The following is a 17548-nucleotide window of genomic DNA, read 5'->3' as shown; positions in this document are numbered from 1 at the left end:
ATTAGATACAATGACAATTATAACGTTGTGTAATCTTTAGCGTTTGATCCACTATTATGAGTGCAAAAAAAGTTAAAGAAGTAGACTCTACGTTTTCAGCTAGCAACACAAAACGGAGTCGAATATTCGACGATATTTCATGCTCCAGCCATGGATCCATGAACTGGACTTCAATTTTAAGTTGCTGCCGGAGACATAAACGGGAGAGGAGGTTGACTTTGAAGGAATATAACCCGAACGAATGCGACTACATTGTTGAGAAACTTGTAATTAAACGAGTACCTTTGTCACTGTATGCAACGGCAGAAGATTACCAGGAATTCGTTGACGAAAAAAATCACAAAGAACCAACACATGGACCCTTAGCTGGTAAAGAGATGAGAGATAAGCAAGTCTATTCAGCAATGACAGAAATGGGATCGTCGTTATACTTCCTGAGAAACAAAGCACGAGGCGATTTGTCAAATAGACCATCGAACAAAAATTTGAGATTTAACAGAGATGAAGACTTGTTGGATGAGGACACTTTGCAGGCTGGTCCCTCAAATTACCGCAGAAACGTGTCTTCGCGAATTAGAAAAGAAGAAGAAAATGAATACTTGAATCAATTTTCTGCTCTACATCCAGACTTGAAAGTGACAGAAAGACCGCCAAAAGATCCGCAACCGTTAAATCCACCCCGAAGCAAACGATCACTAGCTGAGAATATATCAGAAATTGCATCTACCAAAAGAAGTTCCAGCGTAAGATCGAAAAAAGGAAAAGACAAAACTAAACACGAGAATAACGCGTACATCACAGTTTCAAATACTTCGAAAGAAATGTCTACCATTCTTGCTGACGAAGAAATTCCTTCTAGAGATAAAAACATTAACAAAGCCACTTCTCTAATTTCCCGCAAAATTGGCAGCGCATCGTGCATTCCTCATCTTAAAAAATCTTCGAAGACACAAAAGGAGGGATTACAGGGCGAATCAAACTATAGCCAGAATAAATTCTTAGAAAAAGCTCAACATTCCAATGGTAAATCTAGCATCAAGAATTCCCAGTTTAAGGTGCACTATATTTCACCTGATGAATGTTCAACTAAGCAAATAGCAGAATCTACTTTCACAAATCGGCAAAAAAATTATCCAGATTTATGTGAACCGGATAATGAAGAATCTGCAACTGTAGCTACTTCCTTTGCCTCTGATGATCAGAAGAAAGTGGACAAGACTGGATCAACTTTAAGATGGAAAATCATCATCAAACATCATCAACCGACTTCATCGCAAACAAAGGAAAAATCCGATTCGAACTTTCCCGATAGCACAATAATTCCCGCTACTGAAGATGATACTATTGGTAAATACATAAGCGAATAATGACAAACATAGAATAGACCAAATTACAAAACTGAAGAAAAAATGCTGTATATTTAAAAATCCTACGTCTGATTATCTCTGTTCGTGGTATGAAATTTCTCAAAATAAAATAAGTTGCTCAGGCACTCGTTGTTTTTGTAGTACAGATTACCACAGCAAAACATTACCCCGACATTACTTATGATGTATTGAAGGATACGGCAACCCTCCAAATTGACCACAAGTACGATAAAACACTTTTTGCGGAATCCTTGAATGATATGAGATGTGTATTCGCTAATGAATTGCGTAGCTTTTGATTAACAAATATTGCTATGCCGCTCATCGTGCACGCCAGTGGTGGCTGGCTAAACTATATTCCCTGGCCTAACATAGGTATTTCTATGCTCTACACTCCATATACCATGTCTATGAGTAGAACACGTAGAAATTTCCAATTCATTAATTACACTACGTTTTTTCAACCAACAAATAAATTTATTCAATTGGGACTTGGAAATGTCATTTAAGGGAAAGGATCGGTGCACTTACTATAGCTATGAGAAATACTGGTCCTAAATTTGGCAAACTGGCAAAACATTTTTTTTATTCACGAGAAATCCAATTATTTTTGCTGTCCCTTGAAAAGTGGGTTTCGATCAAATATATGCATAAAGTAAACGAATTATAAATAATTCACCAAAAATGTCACATATTTACGATTCACAACTCGGTGTGACCACGAAAAAGTTTTTTTTACCGCCAAAATCGAAATTCTGCACTGTAAAATCAGAACGCCGTGGCAGGTGATTTTTTTATGCATATGAGAATTTATAATTTAAAAAATTGCGTATGGGTTTGATGATATCTTCATTGAGTCAAAAGATAGAATTTTTGAAATGGTTATAGATTTTTTTTTTGGCTATCATATTTCCGAATGTAAATGAAGCTACACCAAAAATCATGAACCCTATAGGACCAGTATTTCTCATAGCTCGCAAGTGCACAGAACCTTCTACTTAATAAGTTTTTTGAAAAAAGCGCTTTAACATATACATACCGTTGGTACAGCGCCACTTTTACACACAAGTCCTGCAACTCAGGCAGAATTTCAATAGGAGGCAGTGACTCCACTATTGAACAAAAATCCAGACGGCGCTGCCATCGAGGGATACATGAACATAACCTACATCGTGCGTGTTACTGCTGAAACTGATGCGCGGATTACTCCGTCCGTGGACTGATATATACTCACGGTCTGCTTCACGGCTATGCTCGTGTGCTTGCTCGTGTGATACGCATGCGCGACTATCGTTATTCTTGTCCACGGTCTTACATACAGGTCTGGGGACTCGTCGAAATTTGCGTGGTGGGGGAAGTACGCTTACGCTGCAGTTTTTGTTTTTCAGCGCTACCGCTAGTTGGTACTAATGGTAAAGTAATGTTCGCAAACATAACCTCAAACTTCTCAAACAATAAGTGATGTGCGATGACGAAGAGATGATGGCACACGTTATTCTTAAAAATAAATAACCATGCACTATTTATGCGATTTTCACTATTTTTACATACATTTGGACCACGTCATTTGCAAAGTTTGAGAAATTTGAGGTTATGTTTGCGAACATTACTTTACCATTAATGCCAACTAACGGTAGCGCTGAAAAACAAAAACTACAGCGTAAGCGTACTTCCCCCACCACTAGAGTCCCCAGCCTGATTGTAAGACCGTGTTCTTGTCTCACTGGGTATCCCTCGATCTAAGCGCCACTAGCGGCTTGGCACGTTAAGAGGCCCACATCGAAACCCACAGCTACCAGACCTGGGATAGCGTCGTATCTTTTCAAAATGGCTTCCATTCGGTGATAGCCAAATATGGTCTGCGCAGAATGGGACGAAAATGCGTCCGCCGGAGAACAGCTCTCGGGCTCTGTCGGCTCTGCCCTACTCCTAGGGAAGTTTTAGCTCTGACTCTGACAACTGATTTCGTAGCGCGACTTGCGATTTTGAAGAAAAACGCTTTATGTGTATCAGCAATGTTTTTTTTTTCACCACCGAGAGTCAGAGCCAGCGGTGAGCGCTCATCTATATTCTGTCTGCTGCTATAAATTTGACGTTTAGAGACTTTGAAGTATCAAATTGAACGTGAAGCTCTGAATATCTACAATATGAATAATATTGAAATCGAAGATACTTACCATCACGATTTCACCACAGCTTCCGAGTGGGAAGTATTTATCGCGCGTTTAGAGGAGATTATTCGAGAATGGAAATTACCCCATAACAAAATATGTTCACCTTTGAAAAAGGGAGATTTTATCAATCTCTCATGGCAAACAGCATCCGAACATGTACACTTTGCTGGTTAGTTACTCCTCAGATTATTTTTCTCTAAATAATTTTTTTAGATTCTTGATTGCGATAAAACACGTATACCACACGATTTCATTTCATCGTTACATGACTGTGCCATTGTTTTTCTTTCATCAACACTCGCAGTAACGCATCAGCCGTTTTGGCAATTCAATTTTCCAGATGTGGAATTTTCCCTCACTCATATCAACTTGATAACTCCAAATGAAGAAGCGATTCAAAGTTCCATAGAAGAATGTGAGGACAAGAAAAGCCAATGTCTAGTGGATGCCCTGAATTCTTCGAACGATTTTGCATCGCTAGATCAGGAGCATCTAAATCTCGCAAAATATTATGGAATAAGAGAGTTCATCATACTTAGTCCTGCAAAAGAAGTTGCGATAACTGATGAGACTCGCATAAAAATCCTTCTCAGCTCAATTACAATTGCATCGAATAATTCAAACTGGTTTGTATATTGGGGAACCACTGTCATGCATACAGATGCAATAAGACAGGCAAAAACAGTTTCTATATTCTCATTTATCTGGAAGATATAATAGCAATAGATCAATTGTAATAGGATGAGGTGCATATTACACTCTGAATGTACAAGCGATACAAATAGATGCAATGCGAACTCTAGTAGCATACAGAAAATGTGAACGGCAATGTCTTTTGCACTGTATAACTTAGCTCAATCGTATGAGACCATATTCTTCGTGTACCTTTTATCTAACGTATGGTATTTGCAGCGAAATTCCCATGTTTGTACAAGTTCAAGAACCTTGGCAATCATTTTACCTAGGCGTGAGTGAGGGACGTGGAGTCTGCAGCCATTTTGATATGGTGCACCTGAAGAAAGTTCCTCCATACTGTAAATACCTCAATGGTTAGTCTCATCAGTGTGACATCACCTATAGGGTCATTTATTTGCTGCTGAACACCAGTGCAACTGACGCAATTGTTCTAACTAGCGTCTACATAAGTAGCGCTTTCTCACCTGGGTCCTGTGTTTAACAAAGAATAAATGACCGTGTATATACTACTTTTTCCATGATACTAGCATGCTTAATTGGGATTTAACACTGTGGCAAAATAATATCAGATCATTTACACACTTCATCATTCCACATTTGAGATTTAAAATTTTTCACAATAACTATTTTTCAATGACGCAATATGACTTGGGAAGTAATTTATAGCTGATTAGCGGTTTTTGATTTTTAGAAATTATTCATTACAGGCTTACTAACACTGTTCAAACAAAAAATTACCGAGGGATGTGGAATCCGTTTGGATCCTGCCATGGTCTCTGTTCGATTTACATATTTGCTCAAAGATTGGACCAGCAGTACATGGACACAGGATCCACCAGATTTCGATTTTATGCATGGAGAAACACTCGGAGTTGCCGAACTTGGCAAGCTTCCATTTGGCGCTACATTTGATCCAGTCGGGTGAGTGTATACATCTATTGGAATTATAATTTACTTAGCCATTAATTCACGGCTTAAGCAACGGACAATTGCATGATAACAGATTAATGTCGAATAAATCCATTTGTGTAATTTTCAGAGAGCTAATCCTTTTCACAACTTGGCCAGAGATTCCGGAAAATGTTGTAGTGGACAGTGAGAGTTACACAGATCTAGAACCGCAGCAAGCCCCAGAATGGTCTGTTCAAGTGAAAATGACGTCATCCCCAGCCTGTTTGCTTGGCGAATATTTGATAGACTTTATACATTTGTGTTCTAACCAGAAGACGTTGTTTGAATTGCTAGGTGATTTTGTTAGTTATACTGAAGGTGATGGTCAAAATTTGAGCTCTGCTTTTAACGCGTTAACGGAGTCTAGAGTACCGGCACTTTCGACAGTCGTCAGCAAGGCGGCAATCAAGAAGACAAAACCAGTCGAGGGTCCAATTTCGGAAGATATACTTTTACCGATACTTTACTTCTTGTTTCCAGATGCTGAAGATAATCCGGTGAGCATTGATTGTTCTCTGCACCGACAGCATCGGTGCTAACAATTCTCAGAAATTTCACACAATTTTTTGTAGAAATTTTTCAAAAATATATAATGGTTTCGAATAGTTCTGAGGTACAGCATTACCTCTATGGGAAAAGTTTAAATTATTCTGATAACATCTGAAGAAATCTGCGAAAGTCTACAGAATTTCTTGAAGTTTTTGTATATCTAACTATTTCTAACTCAGTTGTGTTTGTGTTAAAATTGAAGCAAATTCTATTGAAAACTGATATTTTTTCAGACCTTTGTTATCATAAAACTGAAAATTCAGATTTCTAGTATTACTGCGTATTTTCCGACGAAACCGCGTTACGGAAAACTGGGTTTCGCACAAAGATAAAAAATTTTTAGGTAGCAGTTGAAATTATTTTGAAACTATTATTATTATATAATAATCTGCTGAAGTGTACTTAAAAATATCTAGACATATATTCGTGAAAAGAATATTTGCAATAAGACTAGTTCTATGAAATTCTTTCAAAAACTTTCCTCAAATATCAAGGTTTTTCCATAGAGTTACCAAAATTAATTTTTTACATAGAAATTGCGATATTCCGATTAAATTCTTAGACATTATCAGAATTTCTGAGATTTTACAAAAAAAACTGAGGCACAGTCGAAAATTCAGATTTTTACTAAATTTGTGAAGCTTGCTAAGCGTTTTTGAAGTTAATTTTTATCATAGTAAACATCTGATTTATTGCGATGGTCATAATAGTCTTCACGTTTTACAATTTCAGAAACAACCGTACGCCAATGCCAATGCATATAGTGTCGAAGATGACCAGTGGAAAGGTGTAAAAACTGCTGCAGTAGACAGTCTCGTGTGGAGGTTGTCCATTGTCGCTGCTCATTGTGCGCACAATCTTGGTGGAGCTCCAGCTTTGGCGCATCTGTGGCACGAGTTTGTTCAAGAGATTAGATTTCGCTGGGAAAGAAATATCCTCATTCCAGGGTGAGTAGAAAGTTTGTTTTCATTAGTAAGCATCATCAAACGGTTGAAGCCTGCAGTACTGCATTGTTTCTAGAATTGAATTGATAATATTCTCCATATGAGTATGCCTGGACTTTTTTTTTCACATTTCCTTTACAAGTGTCGCTTATGTTAGCCTGATTAATTACTCTTAGACGAGCTAATTATCTGGGAAACTGTCTCTATGTCGTTAACAAAGTTTCTTTTCTTTGATTTCTTTTGCTGTACTACATAATCAACGATTTCTGTCGCAAGACAAAATATAACGAGGACAGTTTCACCATTAATTTATTTTCAAAAAAATGTAAAAACTGTCTGGCTGTATTATTTTTGTAAAAATATTTTCAACACCTTAATTTTTTTTTTCATCGAACTTAACCGGTAGAGTATGATACATTAACATCTAGCTACTTTTAGTTGACTTACGCTAAACGATTTTAAGGACTTATGAACCCTGAATCGAAAGTGGGGAAAAGGGAAGAAACTGTTTAAAAAAAATTTCGGCAATGTTAGTTGTGATAATGATAGTAAACACGATTAAAACAGCACTCCCATTATGTAATCGAAATAAATCTGATCGAATTTGAACTAGACAAGCTGAGATCTCAAGAATTTGAGAACAAATATTATAATTAGATCGTTTGAAATGCTTAAACTCTAGTGTTTTTGATTCGGTTCTAATATTTATGGTCCTATTTTACACGCTGACCAGACACCCGAAAACTCCCTGGAAAACTCTCCCGCAATTTTATATCGTAGTATAGTTATAACGTGCACATCTAATTGCTCACAAACATCCTTTGCACCGTACAGAAATGTATTTTTTATCCACTCTATAGATAACTGTCCATAAAACTTTCTTGGAGATATCTTTGGAAACCTCTACAGTGAACACAATGAGCCCAAAAACATTATAATTGGATCTAAAACACGAGAATATAATCGTTTTGATCTATACAATTGAAACTTTTTTTTTCGAATTGTTGATGACATGGCAGCTTGTGATACTGGAATTTATTCAGGTTCATTGCTTTTACATACTAGGGATCATTTTTTAATTCATGTTCACTGTCAACAGCACAAATGACATTGCTAAAGATTTGTTAAACGATTTTTATTCTTTTCCATACTTTTGATTCAGACAATGGGGCCCATTGATTCTCTTATATGGTTGAGCAGAATGATGAAGAATACATATTAAGATCATAATGGTACAAGACCGCCCCTCGTTGTTGGATTTCGGGCCATGTAAATATCCATGTCATGGTCAGTCCAGTTGTTTTCCTCGTAGTTGTTCAGAGTGTGGGTTGAGTCTGCTAAACTGTACCTACTCCCTGGGCGAGGAGGGTCTTGTTCTAATGTACGATTACGCGATCTCGGACGCTGTCGCCTAGCTGATGTGTGTGGCTGATGAGCCTGGTTGGTCGGAAAACTGGCACGCGAAAGCCTGTCCGACGCCGCTGCGAGAGACTGGCGTGACTGCCGCAATTCTGAATTAAACACAGAATTATTGACAAAGGTTATAGATACTGACCCTGATGTAAATTTTTTCATAAAATGCCATAAACAGAACTCTGAATTACAGAATTTTGTTGACATTTGAAGCAAAAAAAATTTTCATCAGAGACGAAATATGAAGTGTGAAACTTTGAACTCACCTGGTCGTGAACTGATGAGGTTCGTTGGTACGGGATTTGACCCAAAGTATCGTGTCGAATTGTTCGAAAAACTATGCTGTGACTGTCCGTCAGCAATTGACCGAGTTGAGACTTTTCCGACACCAAAATGTTGATTTTGGGGCCTCATTTCATCGATACATGCAGCTCTGTTTATGGAACCTAGTGGGAAACCGATGAAGATTATTAGTATTTCAATTAATGGAATGAAGATCGACCGTTCTATTGATTTGAGTGAACAACGAGCCGCGATTGTCAGAGGATAACTCGATTTCACAGGAAAAGTACCATGTCTGTGAATTGTGGATTGCGCTGAAACTTTTAGGATCGTTTTCTTGGCCTAAAATATGGAGCACCCAATCTGTAATTTCTATCTACTCTGAAATAATCTATCGGATCACACTCGAATTTATGAGATTCTATCATTGAAACTTCCTGAGAGGACAATGAAAATTATTATTTGAGGCAAAACTATGCAACGGCCTTTGTTTCTTATGACATTTCATCTATGCAACTGCTAGAATCAATTGTAACCGAAGTGAAGAGAAACCCATTAGATAAAACTACATATTACAGGCTCCATCTTTGATGCCAAGAAAATGACTTTAGCAGTTGAATAGAATCCACGATCCACCGATTTGATAATATCCTTGTCAGTCAAATTGAAAGCCGATCCAAAATGGAGTGCGTTACTCCTCAACCAACAGTCAGATCACACAACCTTGGCGTTCCATTGGAAAAACTCTTGGCCTAGGGATGCTCCTAGTGCTGTAAGCTGATACTTGGTCCCAATCCTTTTGATTGTTGAATGCGCTCAAAGTCGCCAATGAAGACAACGGTCCACCCGGGCTTGGAGTTGGCCCAATACCCGAACAGCAATTGACCGGCAAGCCTGCGATAGGGCCGCCCATTTTACTCTGATCCAGATTATGGAGGGTGTGCAATTTCCTGGCCCTTCGTCGATTTGCAACGACGAAGATTACGACGGCAACGACGATTGTTGCACAGATTGCAGCGCTGGCTGCAATCGTGATTTTGTCCATGTTTGAGGTCGGTGAATTCTCTGTCCTCACTTCCTTGCATTGGTTATATGGAACGCTCGCAGGGCTCATGTCTATTTCATCCGACGAAACAACGCAGACTATCATGCACTCCTGAAATCAAGATCTGAATATGTGAATAACACCATTTAAAAATCGTAGAACGATTGAATGTCACATTTTTACCTGAGCGGGAACGTTCTTGATCTTAAATTCACGCTCATTGTTGCCAAGCAGTGGACCTGACTTGAAACTAGTCTCACCGAAGAGACGGTAAATTACTTTAAATTCAATACTGTTTGGGCCTTCAGTATCCCAGTAGATGATGACTGTGTTATCCTGCCTCAAAGCATCTTTGACGATGATCCCCTTGTTGGATTTTGTTTTGAACAACGGGGATCCAAGGACGAGTGGCGGTTTGGGCTGGTGTAGCTGTGAGATACTGTGATCTTGCTGATGCTTCAGAGGTGATATTGTCGTTCTGGTTATGACAACGTTACCGGTTCTGCTCATGGAGGGTCTGCTGGTTGTTCGCAATGTTGTAGTAGAAACAACCGGCGCTTCTGTGATCTTTTCCAAACTAACGACTGGACGATTTGTACTGGATGATGATGGTAATGGAGGTGCAGTTGATGGTCGTTGCGTGCTAGTTGTCGATGTACGAGTTGGCGGCAACACTGCTTCTACTGTATCTCCTTCCATAGCACCTACGATATCTTTTGCATCCACACTTTCTACCGTACCAACAGCAATCACTCCAGTTGGGCAGACCAGATCTGAAATTGTTATCTCTATAAATAATCGATATTCGACACAGGGAGCATCTCTAGTAGAAAGTTTTCGTTAAGAAACTCCCAAGAAATTTCATTCGAATGCTATGATTTTCTAGAAATTTTATGGGGTTTCAACGCATTTCGGAAAAAGATTCCACCAGGGTTGATGTCCTAATAACTCAATGTTCTTCTGATAGTTGCGTATTTTACATAGTCTCAGAAAATTATAGAACTTCTCCGCTTGTACAAAAACAGTTTTATCACCATCGAATAGGACGCAATTAATTCAGGGCAGGTTAATATGCGCTTAATAATATTTCAAATGTAATAAGCTGCCCTACAATATTGGGATATCTCCATGTTCAGAATATGCCATCATGCGGCAGTAAATTTACTACGCTAACTAGGTCTCGTATTCAATTATAAACGCGATATTTTATAATATGCTTTACACTGACTCAATGTGACAAAATGAGAATCCAACAAATTTGGACAATGTTTTTTGCACTTTGATATTTATGAAGTTGACCAAAAACGATCAGCTGATTACCTGCTTCGTCGCCATATTTTCCTAACCATGCTCGCATGAAGGATACCAATACTTATAGCAGTTTTAAGATATTGAAACAAAAACCCTACGAATGAAAATCAACGCAGAAACTGTAGCACCTTCGGATTTGATGCTGTAAAACGTTCTATTCTGCAGATTTCCTGGACCACCGCAAAACTGGGGTTTCTCTCGACTGGTGACTTGCAGGTCCTGTTTGCGTATCCATTCGATAATCCAACGGAGCTTGCAGTCACAGTTTAAAAATGGTCCGCCAAAACTCAAACCACGCAAGGTTCCGTTAAGGTGCATTAACGCTGCTTCAGGCACAGTCGGTAGTGGATTGCCATCAATTGCAAGTAGCGTCAAGGACGGATTACCTTGGAAGGCGTTTGCCGGTAGTACGGTGATCAGATTGAACCCGATGTCCAGAACCTGGAAATTGATTATAAGAAAACGATGGCCTGACTAATCATGATAAATGATATACGTACTCTTAAATCATGAACACTGTTGATAGCCGCGGTAGGAAAGTCGGGGATAAGATTGCTCAGCAGACTGAGTGAGCTCAAAGTATTTTTAATCCCATAAAAAGCATCAGGTTCGATGTTTTGGATGAAATTTCTTTCCAAATTTAATCCAGTCAGCGCGTCGAGTCCGTCAAATGCCAGTCGTCCAGCTGATCCCGGAAGTTCCCGTACACTATTGTAAGACAAATCGAGGAATGCTAGGGTTTTCAGACCCCTGAGTGCTTCCGGTATTTTCTTTTGCCTCGTGCCCTTCAGATTCAAGTTTTTCAGCGTTTTGTCCAAGCCACGAAACGCACCCGGATAAATGGTCACCTCATTGTCGGATAACTTCAGCGTAATTAGATTCAGTTTGGCAAAAGCATCGTCGAGCACTTTGGTCAGTTTGTTCATCGACAAATCGAGGACCGTTAGATTTTTCAGAGCTTCTATGGAACGCGATGGAACTTCCGTTAACTCATTATTTCTCAGGTTCAAGTTCTTCAGAGACTTTTGCTGGCCCTTGAATGCGTCGCTCTCAATCGTCTTGATGCGACAACTCGAAAGTTGGATGTTGTTAATGTTCAACGTCGATAGAGAACCGTTCTTAAGTACGCCGATCGAACTGTCGTTGACGTAGAGCAGCTCTATAGCGATGTTCGAGGCGTAATCGTGCAGAGCTCCGACCAGCGTTTCGTAATCCACGACGTCGCACTGTACGGAAAGCTCTTTTGCTAGATTATAGTCACAGATACATGAACCCTGTAGTTCTGCAACATTGTCACCCCATGGACATGGAGAAGTTGCTGCTACTGCGCAGAACGTCCCTGCTAGAAACAGCAGCAGCTCAACCACCGGATAATCTGCAAATTCACAATATTAACGTTACCAATTAACGTAAGCTTAAAATTGAATTTTTTGTTATTTCTACGCAAGGCAGGAAGTTATTATACATAACCACCCCGGCAATGAACAGTCCACTTTTCACTAGATTTCTGCATTTTGAGATCTAGAGAAGCACTCTCACTCTGCGTATGTGGTCAAGATTTGCATCGACGATATCTCGAAAACAAGTAAACACATTTTGATGATTTGGGCTCAATTTATGCGGTTCTGACTAATTCAGAACTGGTTACATTTTCAACAAAATCTGTCCAGCCATTCCAGAGTTATTTGCTAACATTGGCAACTTGGTTAATCGACGGTACATCAAGAACGACTGAACCGATTTTGACGATTTCGGTCTGAATCGATGCAGTTTTGACTGATTCAGAATTCGCTGACTTTCGAGCAATATCCGTAAAACCGTTCCTGACAATGAGTTATTTGCAATAATTGTAATTTTTTTCAATGGACAATGTCTCAAGAACGAGTGAACCAATTTGAATGATTTCAGTTTCAATCAATGCAGTTCTTTTTCCCCGAGACTTAAGTAGGTTTTGGACAAAGTGGGTCAAGCTGTTCCTGAATTATTTCCAAAATGAGAATATTTTGTAATCAGGATCGTTATTTTCGCCATAGTTACGGGATTAGCAAAAAGTTCTAAGTCTGGTCCTTTCAGGAGAGCCGGTTTTCGTGTCTGTCTTCTCAACCGCACGGCTATAGTGGATATTAATGTATATCTGTACAGTACTAATAAAATATCGACCACAGTTTGAGTTTTCATACATCAATCTTCAAGTGCAGCGACTCATGTTGACGCGATGTCTTGCCAAAGTGGAAATTCACCGTTTAATTGCTCCTTTGCTATCGGACACACGTGCCATTTGTGTGGGTACCCTTTCGGGACGGGCCAAGTCTAGCTATTTCAATGTGTAAATGGAAATTGAATTTAATTATTACGGTGCTTTGATTATACACGGGCGTTAGCTAGCGGCATGTCCGCGCCTATGGGACTTGAATAGCACGAGGCAAGTGAATTCCGTTACGAGTTAATGCCCCTTGACAAGGCGCATCTCCATGTTACTTCGGATATATCCCGCGGTCGCCAATCGCATTTTGTTATGCATTGACATTAACGTTTTTTGCACTTCATTTCGAAAGTTACTCAATACAGGCCGTTTGTTTTTGAACGGTATAGTACTGAGGTTATTATTGTCCCAATAAATCAGGGCAGTTGGCTTTTAAGTCCAATAACTTGGCGAAACAATTGCTAGCGTATTACCAAAAAGCATTGGAAATTTTAGTTTTTGGCATTCAAGCAGTCTTTGATCATTGTTCTACAAAATTTGTTTTTAAGCAATTTTTCACTGTAATCAAATTACAACGCGCCACAGCTAATTAAAAACGTTCCGTTTTTAGAGTAAGTCAGTATTTGAAAAATTACAGCCCATCGAAAATTATGATAGATATACAATTTTCGAAGCATTTTAATTTTCGGAATACCGACGTACTATAAAAATCTCAGAGAGTGTCTAGGAACGATTTCAATATTTTCAAAACATTTGTCTGGAACTGTGGTGTTTTGAAGTTGGGCTACGGTAAAAAAATTATGTTAGAACTACGTTTTTTTTTACACATAACAGCCGGTGATTCTAGTTTCAAATTTCTTAAAACAATTACGATGGTTATTTAACCGTGCAAAACTCTAATATTTCCAACGCTATCTTAGTTAATGCTCTAGCATTTTTTCCGCGTTAATGGACTTCAAATCCAACTGCACTGATTTTTAGGAACGATGGTCGGCACAGAATGTAAATTTTGCTTTGTAGTAACATTAACAATATCGTAATTCATACAACTGTGAGTAACTACTAACCAACTTCGAATCTGGCAGCATTCTACACATATCTATAATTTTGCACAACAAACACGAAGAAAAAACAATTCAATGATCGTAGAGTTAACGGAAATTGAATAAGTTAATCATTCAACCAAATTGGGTGAAGACAAACGCAGCAATTAATGAACACGATTACCGTACTTCGTAGTAATGATGATCTGTTGACACGTACGCGCATCTATCTTGTTTGCAGCAGTTAATGAACAACATTACTGTACTTCGTAGAAATGATGATCTGTTGATAGTTACTCGCATTTATCTTGTATATGTATACCAAGACTAGATTCAAGATCAAAAAGTAAAAGTCAACTTCACTCAGTGAAGTTCTTGGCCTTTTTGTATCTCATCTATTTCGCCGCTGAGCACCTAATTAACATTCAAATGAAAATGTCAAGGCTCGATATGTTTAATTTTTTTTTTTTTCCAAAATACTAAAAGTGAAGGTCAAAGCCTGCCAAAGGATGAGTGACTTGAGAATTGAGTTAATTGTAGGTCCGGTCTTATTTCCGATCAATTTTGAGTCATAACTAGAAATAAAAAATATGGAAATTTGTATTTGAGAATAGTACAGATATACTGAAGTTACAACAAATTTGGAAATGTGGTGAACAACCGGCGGCAGGTGAAATTGAAAAAATATTTTTAATCCTTTGGGGGGCACATTTTTCTGTTCAACAAATTTTCAAACTTATAGGTGACCTAATGGTTTTTGGGATCGCTAATTACGCTCCTAACGTCAAAATTGCGGAGTTCAAGATGGCGGACCCAATACGGCGACTATTTTAGGTTAAGTTTGCGGTTTTTAATTGAATCGGCATAAAACTTGGTGTGGGGGGGGGGGGGGGGTAACGAATCATAGATAATAAAAAACAAATTTTGTCGAAAGTCGATTTTTGTAACATTCTAAGAATTTTTTTTAAAATCTAGCCTACCGAAAAATCTGGAAAAAATATATACAATCGTGGTATACAGTAGTATATATATAATATAGGATATGAAGTATATGTAAACAAATTTTCAAAGCAATTGGACACTTCGTTTAGCTGTAAGAACAGCTGAATTTATTTTGAAAAAAAACGAGTTTTTTGCGTTTGAATTGTTTATAACTATTTATAAATAAATAAATATACACTTTTTTCCATAAGTATCTTATAACTGGAACCTTTAAAAATCTAGAAAGTGCTTACAAGTATAAAGGAATTGAAAAATACAACGGAAATAATGAAAAAATTGGTGGAAAAAAGGTGGTACATATATCATGTACCACCGTCTCTCAAAGGGCCAAAGCTAGTGAAACGTGGGTGGTTTTAGTTACAGTTGCGAGTACTTGAAGCACTGGTACAGGCAATTAATTTTTCTCCACTAGTTAGTTGATCGCGTCAAGGAAGCTACAGTAGGACGCGGAACACTTGTTAACCGGGGCACGAGGCATCGTTCACGCCACTCATCCACCGTGGCATGCGTTCTACTCCAACGTCCTCGGCCTAGCGCTGCTCCCGACGCCGTGATACGAATGCCTTTGCACTCGGCTGTTTCACTGGGTCTTACAATTAAGGATCAATCGGCCTGAATCAAAAGTTGGAAGAAGAGAAATAAAAACGTTTTAAAATCTCCTTCAATGCTGTTAGCGCCAAAAAATGACGGACACGAATGAAACAACATCCGTACTAGAAATGAATTTCAGCGAATTTGTATACTTTAATCTAAAATCTGATATTTTTTTATTTGATTCTCATGTTTTCGGGACTTATTTTATTCAGCATAGAGATCTCCAAGAGCACAAGTTGTGCGGATCTGGTCATTGAAAAAATATATCCCAATAACATCAAAATTAGATTAAAAAAAAAAACACCATATTTTGACCATTTTAAATTTTCTAATTATAAAACCTCTTGTGAAATTGTTGATATCTTAGATTTATTTCTATGAAATGGTAGGGATCTTGTTTCATTCGTGTTCATCATCATTGGCGCAAATAACATTGATGAATATTTTTGTGGCGATTTTTCTCTTGTCCTGCCTTTTGATTAAGACGGTCGGACCGATTCATCCATCGAGACGCGAGTACCCCGATCCAATTTCACTCCCGTAGTAGGCATATCCATAAGTGTGGTTGCCCATGGCGTGCAACAGCAAGTGCATGACGGTGCGGCTAACGATGCTCTAGTAACCGACAAATTGTTGTAACGAGTCTGCGTGGCGATACACACTTCCCGCAATTTACCTCCGTAATTAGTGACGGATAATATGGTTCTCCCAACCTTTTACTTCGTAGCTCTACATTTCTGTCGTGCCTTCAGCCATCGGCAAAACTGAACCGACGAATGTCAACAAAACAAAACCTTGGATGAAAGGATTCTTATTTTCGCGAATCATTCAACTACGGCTTGAACGGGTTTTCTCAAAATTCAACAGTTCTAAGCAAGGATTGATTGCGTTGATTGAGACCAAAACCATAAAAATCCGTCCAATCGTTTCCCAGATATCGTTAGATGAAAATTTAATCAAACCGACTTACATCGCAAAACACGACGATTTAGTGAGAACTCGACTCTTCATTATCAAGCGATAATAATATATTTGCCTCAAGTAAGAATGGAACCTTCAAAAACGGGATCCACAACATAACCGTAATCTCTTGTGATACGCAAAATCAGTAACAATTGATTGCGTTGAAAGACGTTTCTAATGATGTATAAGGACCCAGGGTCAATAGTCAATCTGATGTGGAATCATTATTGCGAAAAGAAAACTATAAAAGATATTGCAAACGCGTCACAAATCACTGCAAAAATGTATTGTGACCCAAAATACGGGCGCGGCTCCAACAACATGGCGTCACACTTGAGGTGTGTTGATTGCTTTAACTCCGGTATTGGCTTATAAATTTCGCGATTATAAATGGACATACAACGCAGTTATCATATTGTTCTGTTTTACTAAATGAACGAAGAGTGAGATGCGGGTTAAAAAGAACTTTTATTGCAATTAAATATGACCGCATCCTCCGTTACTTATTATTTAGTGAATTTTCTGGGCTTCAATTGTTCCACGAACATCGAGTTTCGCCGGTTCGGTAACAATCCGGGCGTTCTAACGTGGCGAATTGAAAGTCATAATCATTTCACAAGCATCATGCAGATGTCGACGTAAGAGACGAAATAACGCGTCTGAGACGACCGGCCTAATGGAATCTCTAGCCTTTCACTTTCGGTCTCTTTTGACTCTCTCCCTACAATACTCCATTCGAGTCAAGACCGCCATATCAGTCAGATTGAAACGCAGAATTCCTCCCGTCAAAAGAATTGTTACAAGTTGAACGGCGAGCGCCAAACAGTAACGATATTTCAATGCTGCACAGAAGATCTCTCCGGTACTATTTGGCATTGACTTATACGAGGGGGAATACCTACAAGTAAAAGAATTTCAATACTGCCGAGAGATTTCTCTCTGATCTCATCGGTGGTGACCTGAACACGTAAATTTAATTCAGTGGCTGCGGCATTACCGAGAATTATATTG

At 38.7% G+C, this 17548-nt stretch overlaps 3 protein-coding genes across 3 annotated transcripts in view; 2 read left to right on the top strand and 1 right to left on the bottom strand.

The window, feature by feature from the left end:
* Positions 1-56: 56 nt before the first annotated feature.
* On the top strand, positions 57-1367 carry LOC124404689. The gene has a single exon (XM_046879021.1). The coding sequence runs from the start codon at positions 57-59 to the stop codon at positions 1365-1367; it is 1311 nt and encodes a 436-aa protein (XP_046734977.1).
* Positions 1368-3418: 2051 nt separating this feature from the next.
* LOC124404844 (rab3 GTPase-activating protein catalytic subunit) overlaps positions 3419-17548 on the top strand; it is a 25855-nt gene continuing 11725 nt past the window's right edge. Inside the window, exons 1-6 of the mRNA XM_046879293.1 lie at positions 3419-3710; positions 3882-4167; positions 4454-4590; positions 4945-5158; positions 5277-5685; positions 6470-6684. Coding sequence (XP_046735249.1) covers positions 3515-3710; positions 3882-4167; positions 4454-4590; positions 4945-5158; positions 5277-5685; positions 6470-6684 — 1457 coding nt within the window. The 5' untranslated portion in view covers positions 3419-3514. The remainder of the gene's footprint in view (positions 3711-3881; positions 4168-4453; positions 4591-4944; positions 5159-5276; positions 5686-6469; positions 6685-17548) is intronic.
* Positions 7070-17548, bottom strand: part of LOC124404846 (leucine-rich repeat and fibronectin type III domain-containing protein 1-like protein) — a 16334-nt gene continuing 5855 nt past the window's right edge. The window contains exons 2-7 of the mRNA XM_046879296.1: positions 11233-12107; positions 10861-11173; positions 9605-10194; positions 9100-9532; positions 8361-8540; positions 7070-8192 (exon numbers count right to left, since the gene is read on the bottom strand). Of these exons, the coding sequence (XP_046735252.1) occupies positions 7906-8192; positions 8361-8540; positions 9100-9532; positions 9605-10194; positions 10861-11173; positions 11233-12107 (2678 nt within the window). The 3' untranslated portion in view covers positions 7070-7905. The remainder of the gene's footprint in view (positions 8193-8360; positions 8541-9099; positions 9533-9604; positions 10195-10860; positions 11174-11232; positions 12108-17548) is intronic.

This window comes from Diprion similis, chromosome 3 (assembly GCF_021155765.1).
Source record: "Diprion similis isolate iyDipSimi1 chromosome 3, iyDipSimi1.1, whole genome shotgun sequence".
Lineage (NCBI taxonomy): Eukaryota > Metazoa > Arthropoda > Insecta > Hymenoptera > Diprionidae > Diprion > Diprion similis.
This window is presented reverse-complemented; position numbering and strand designations above follow the sequence as displayed.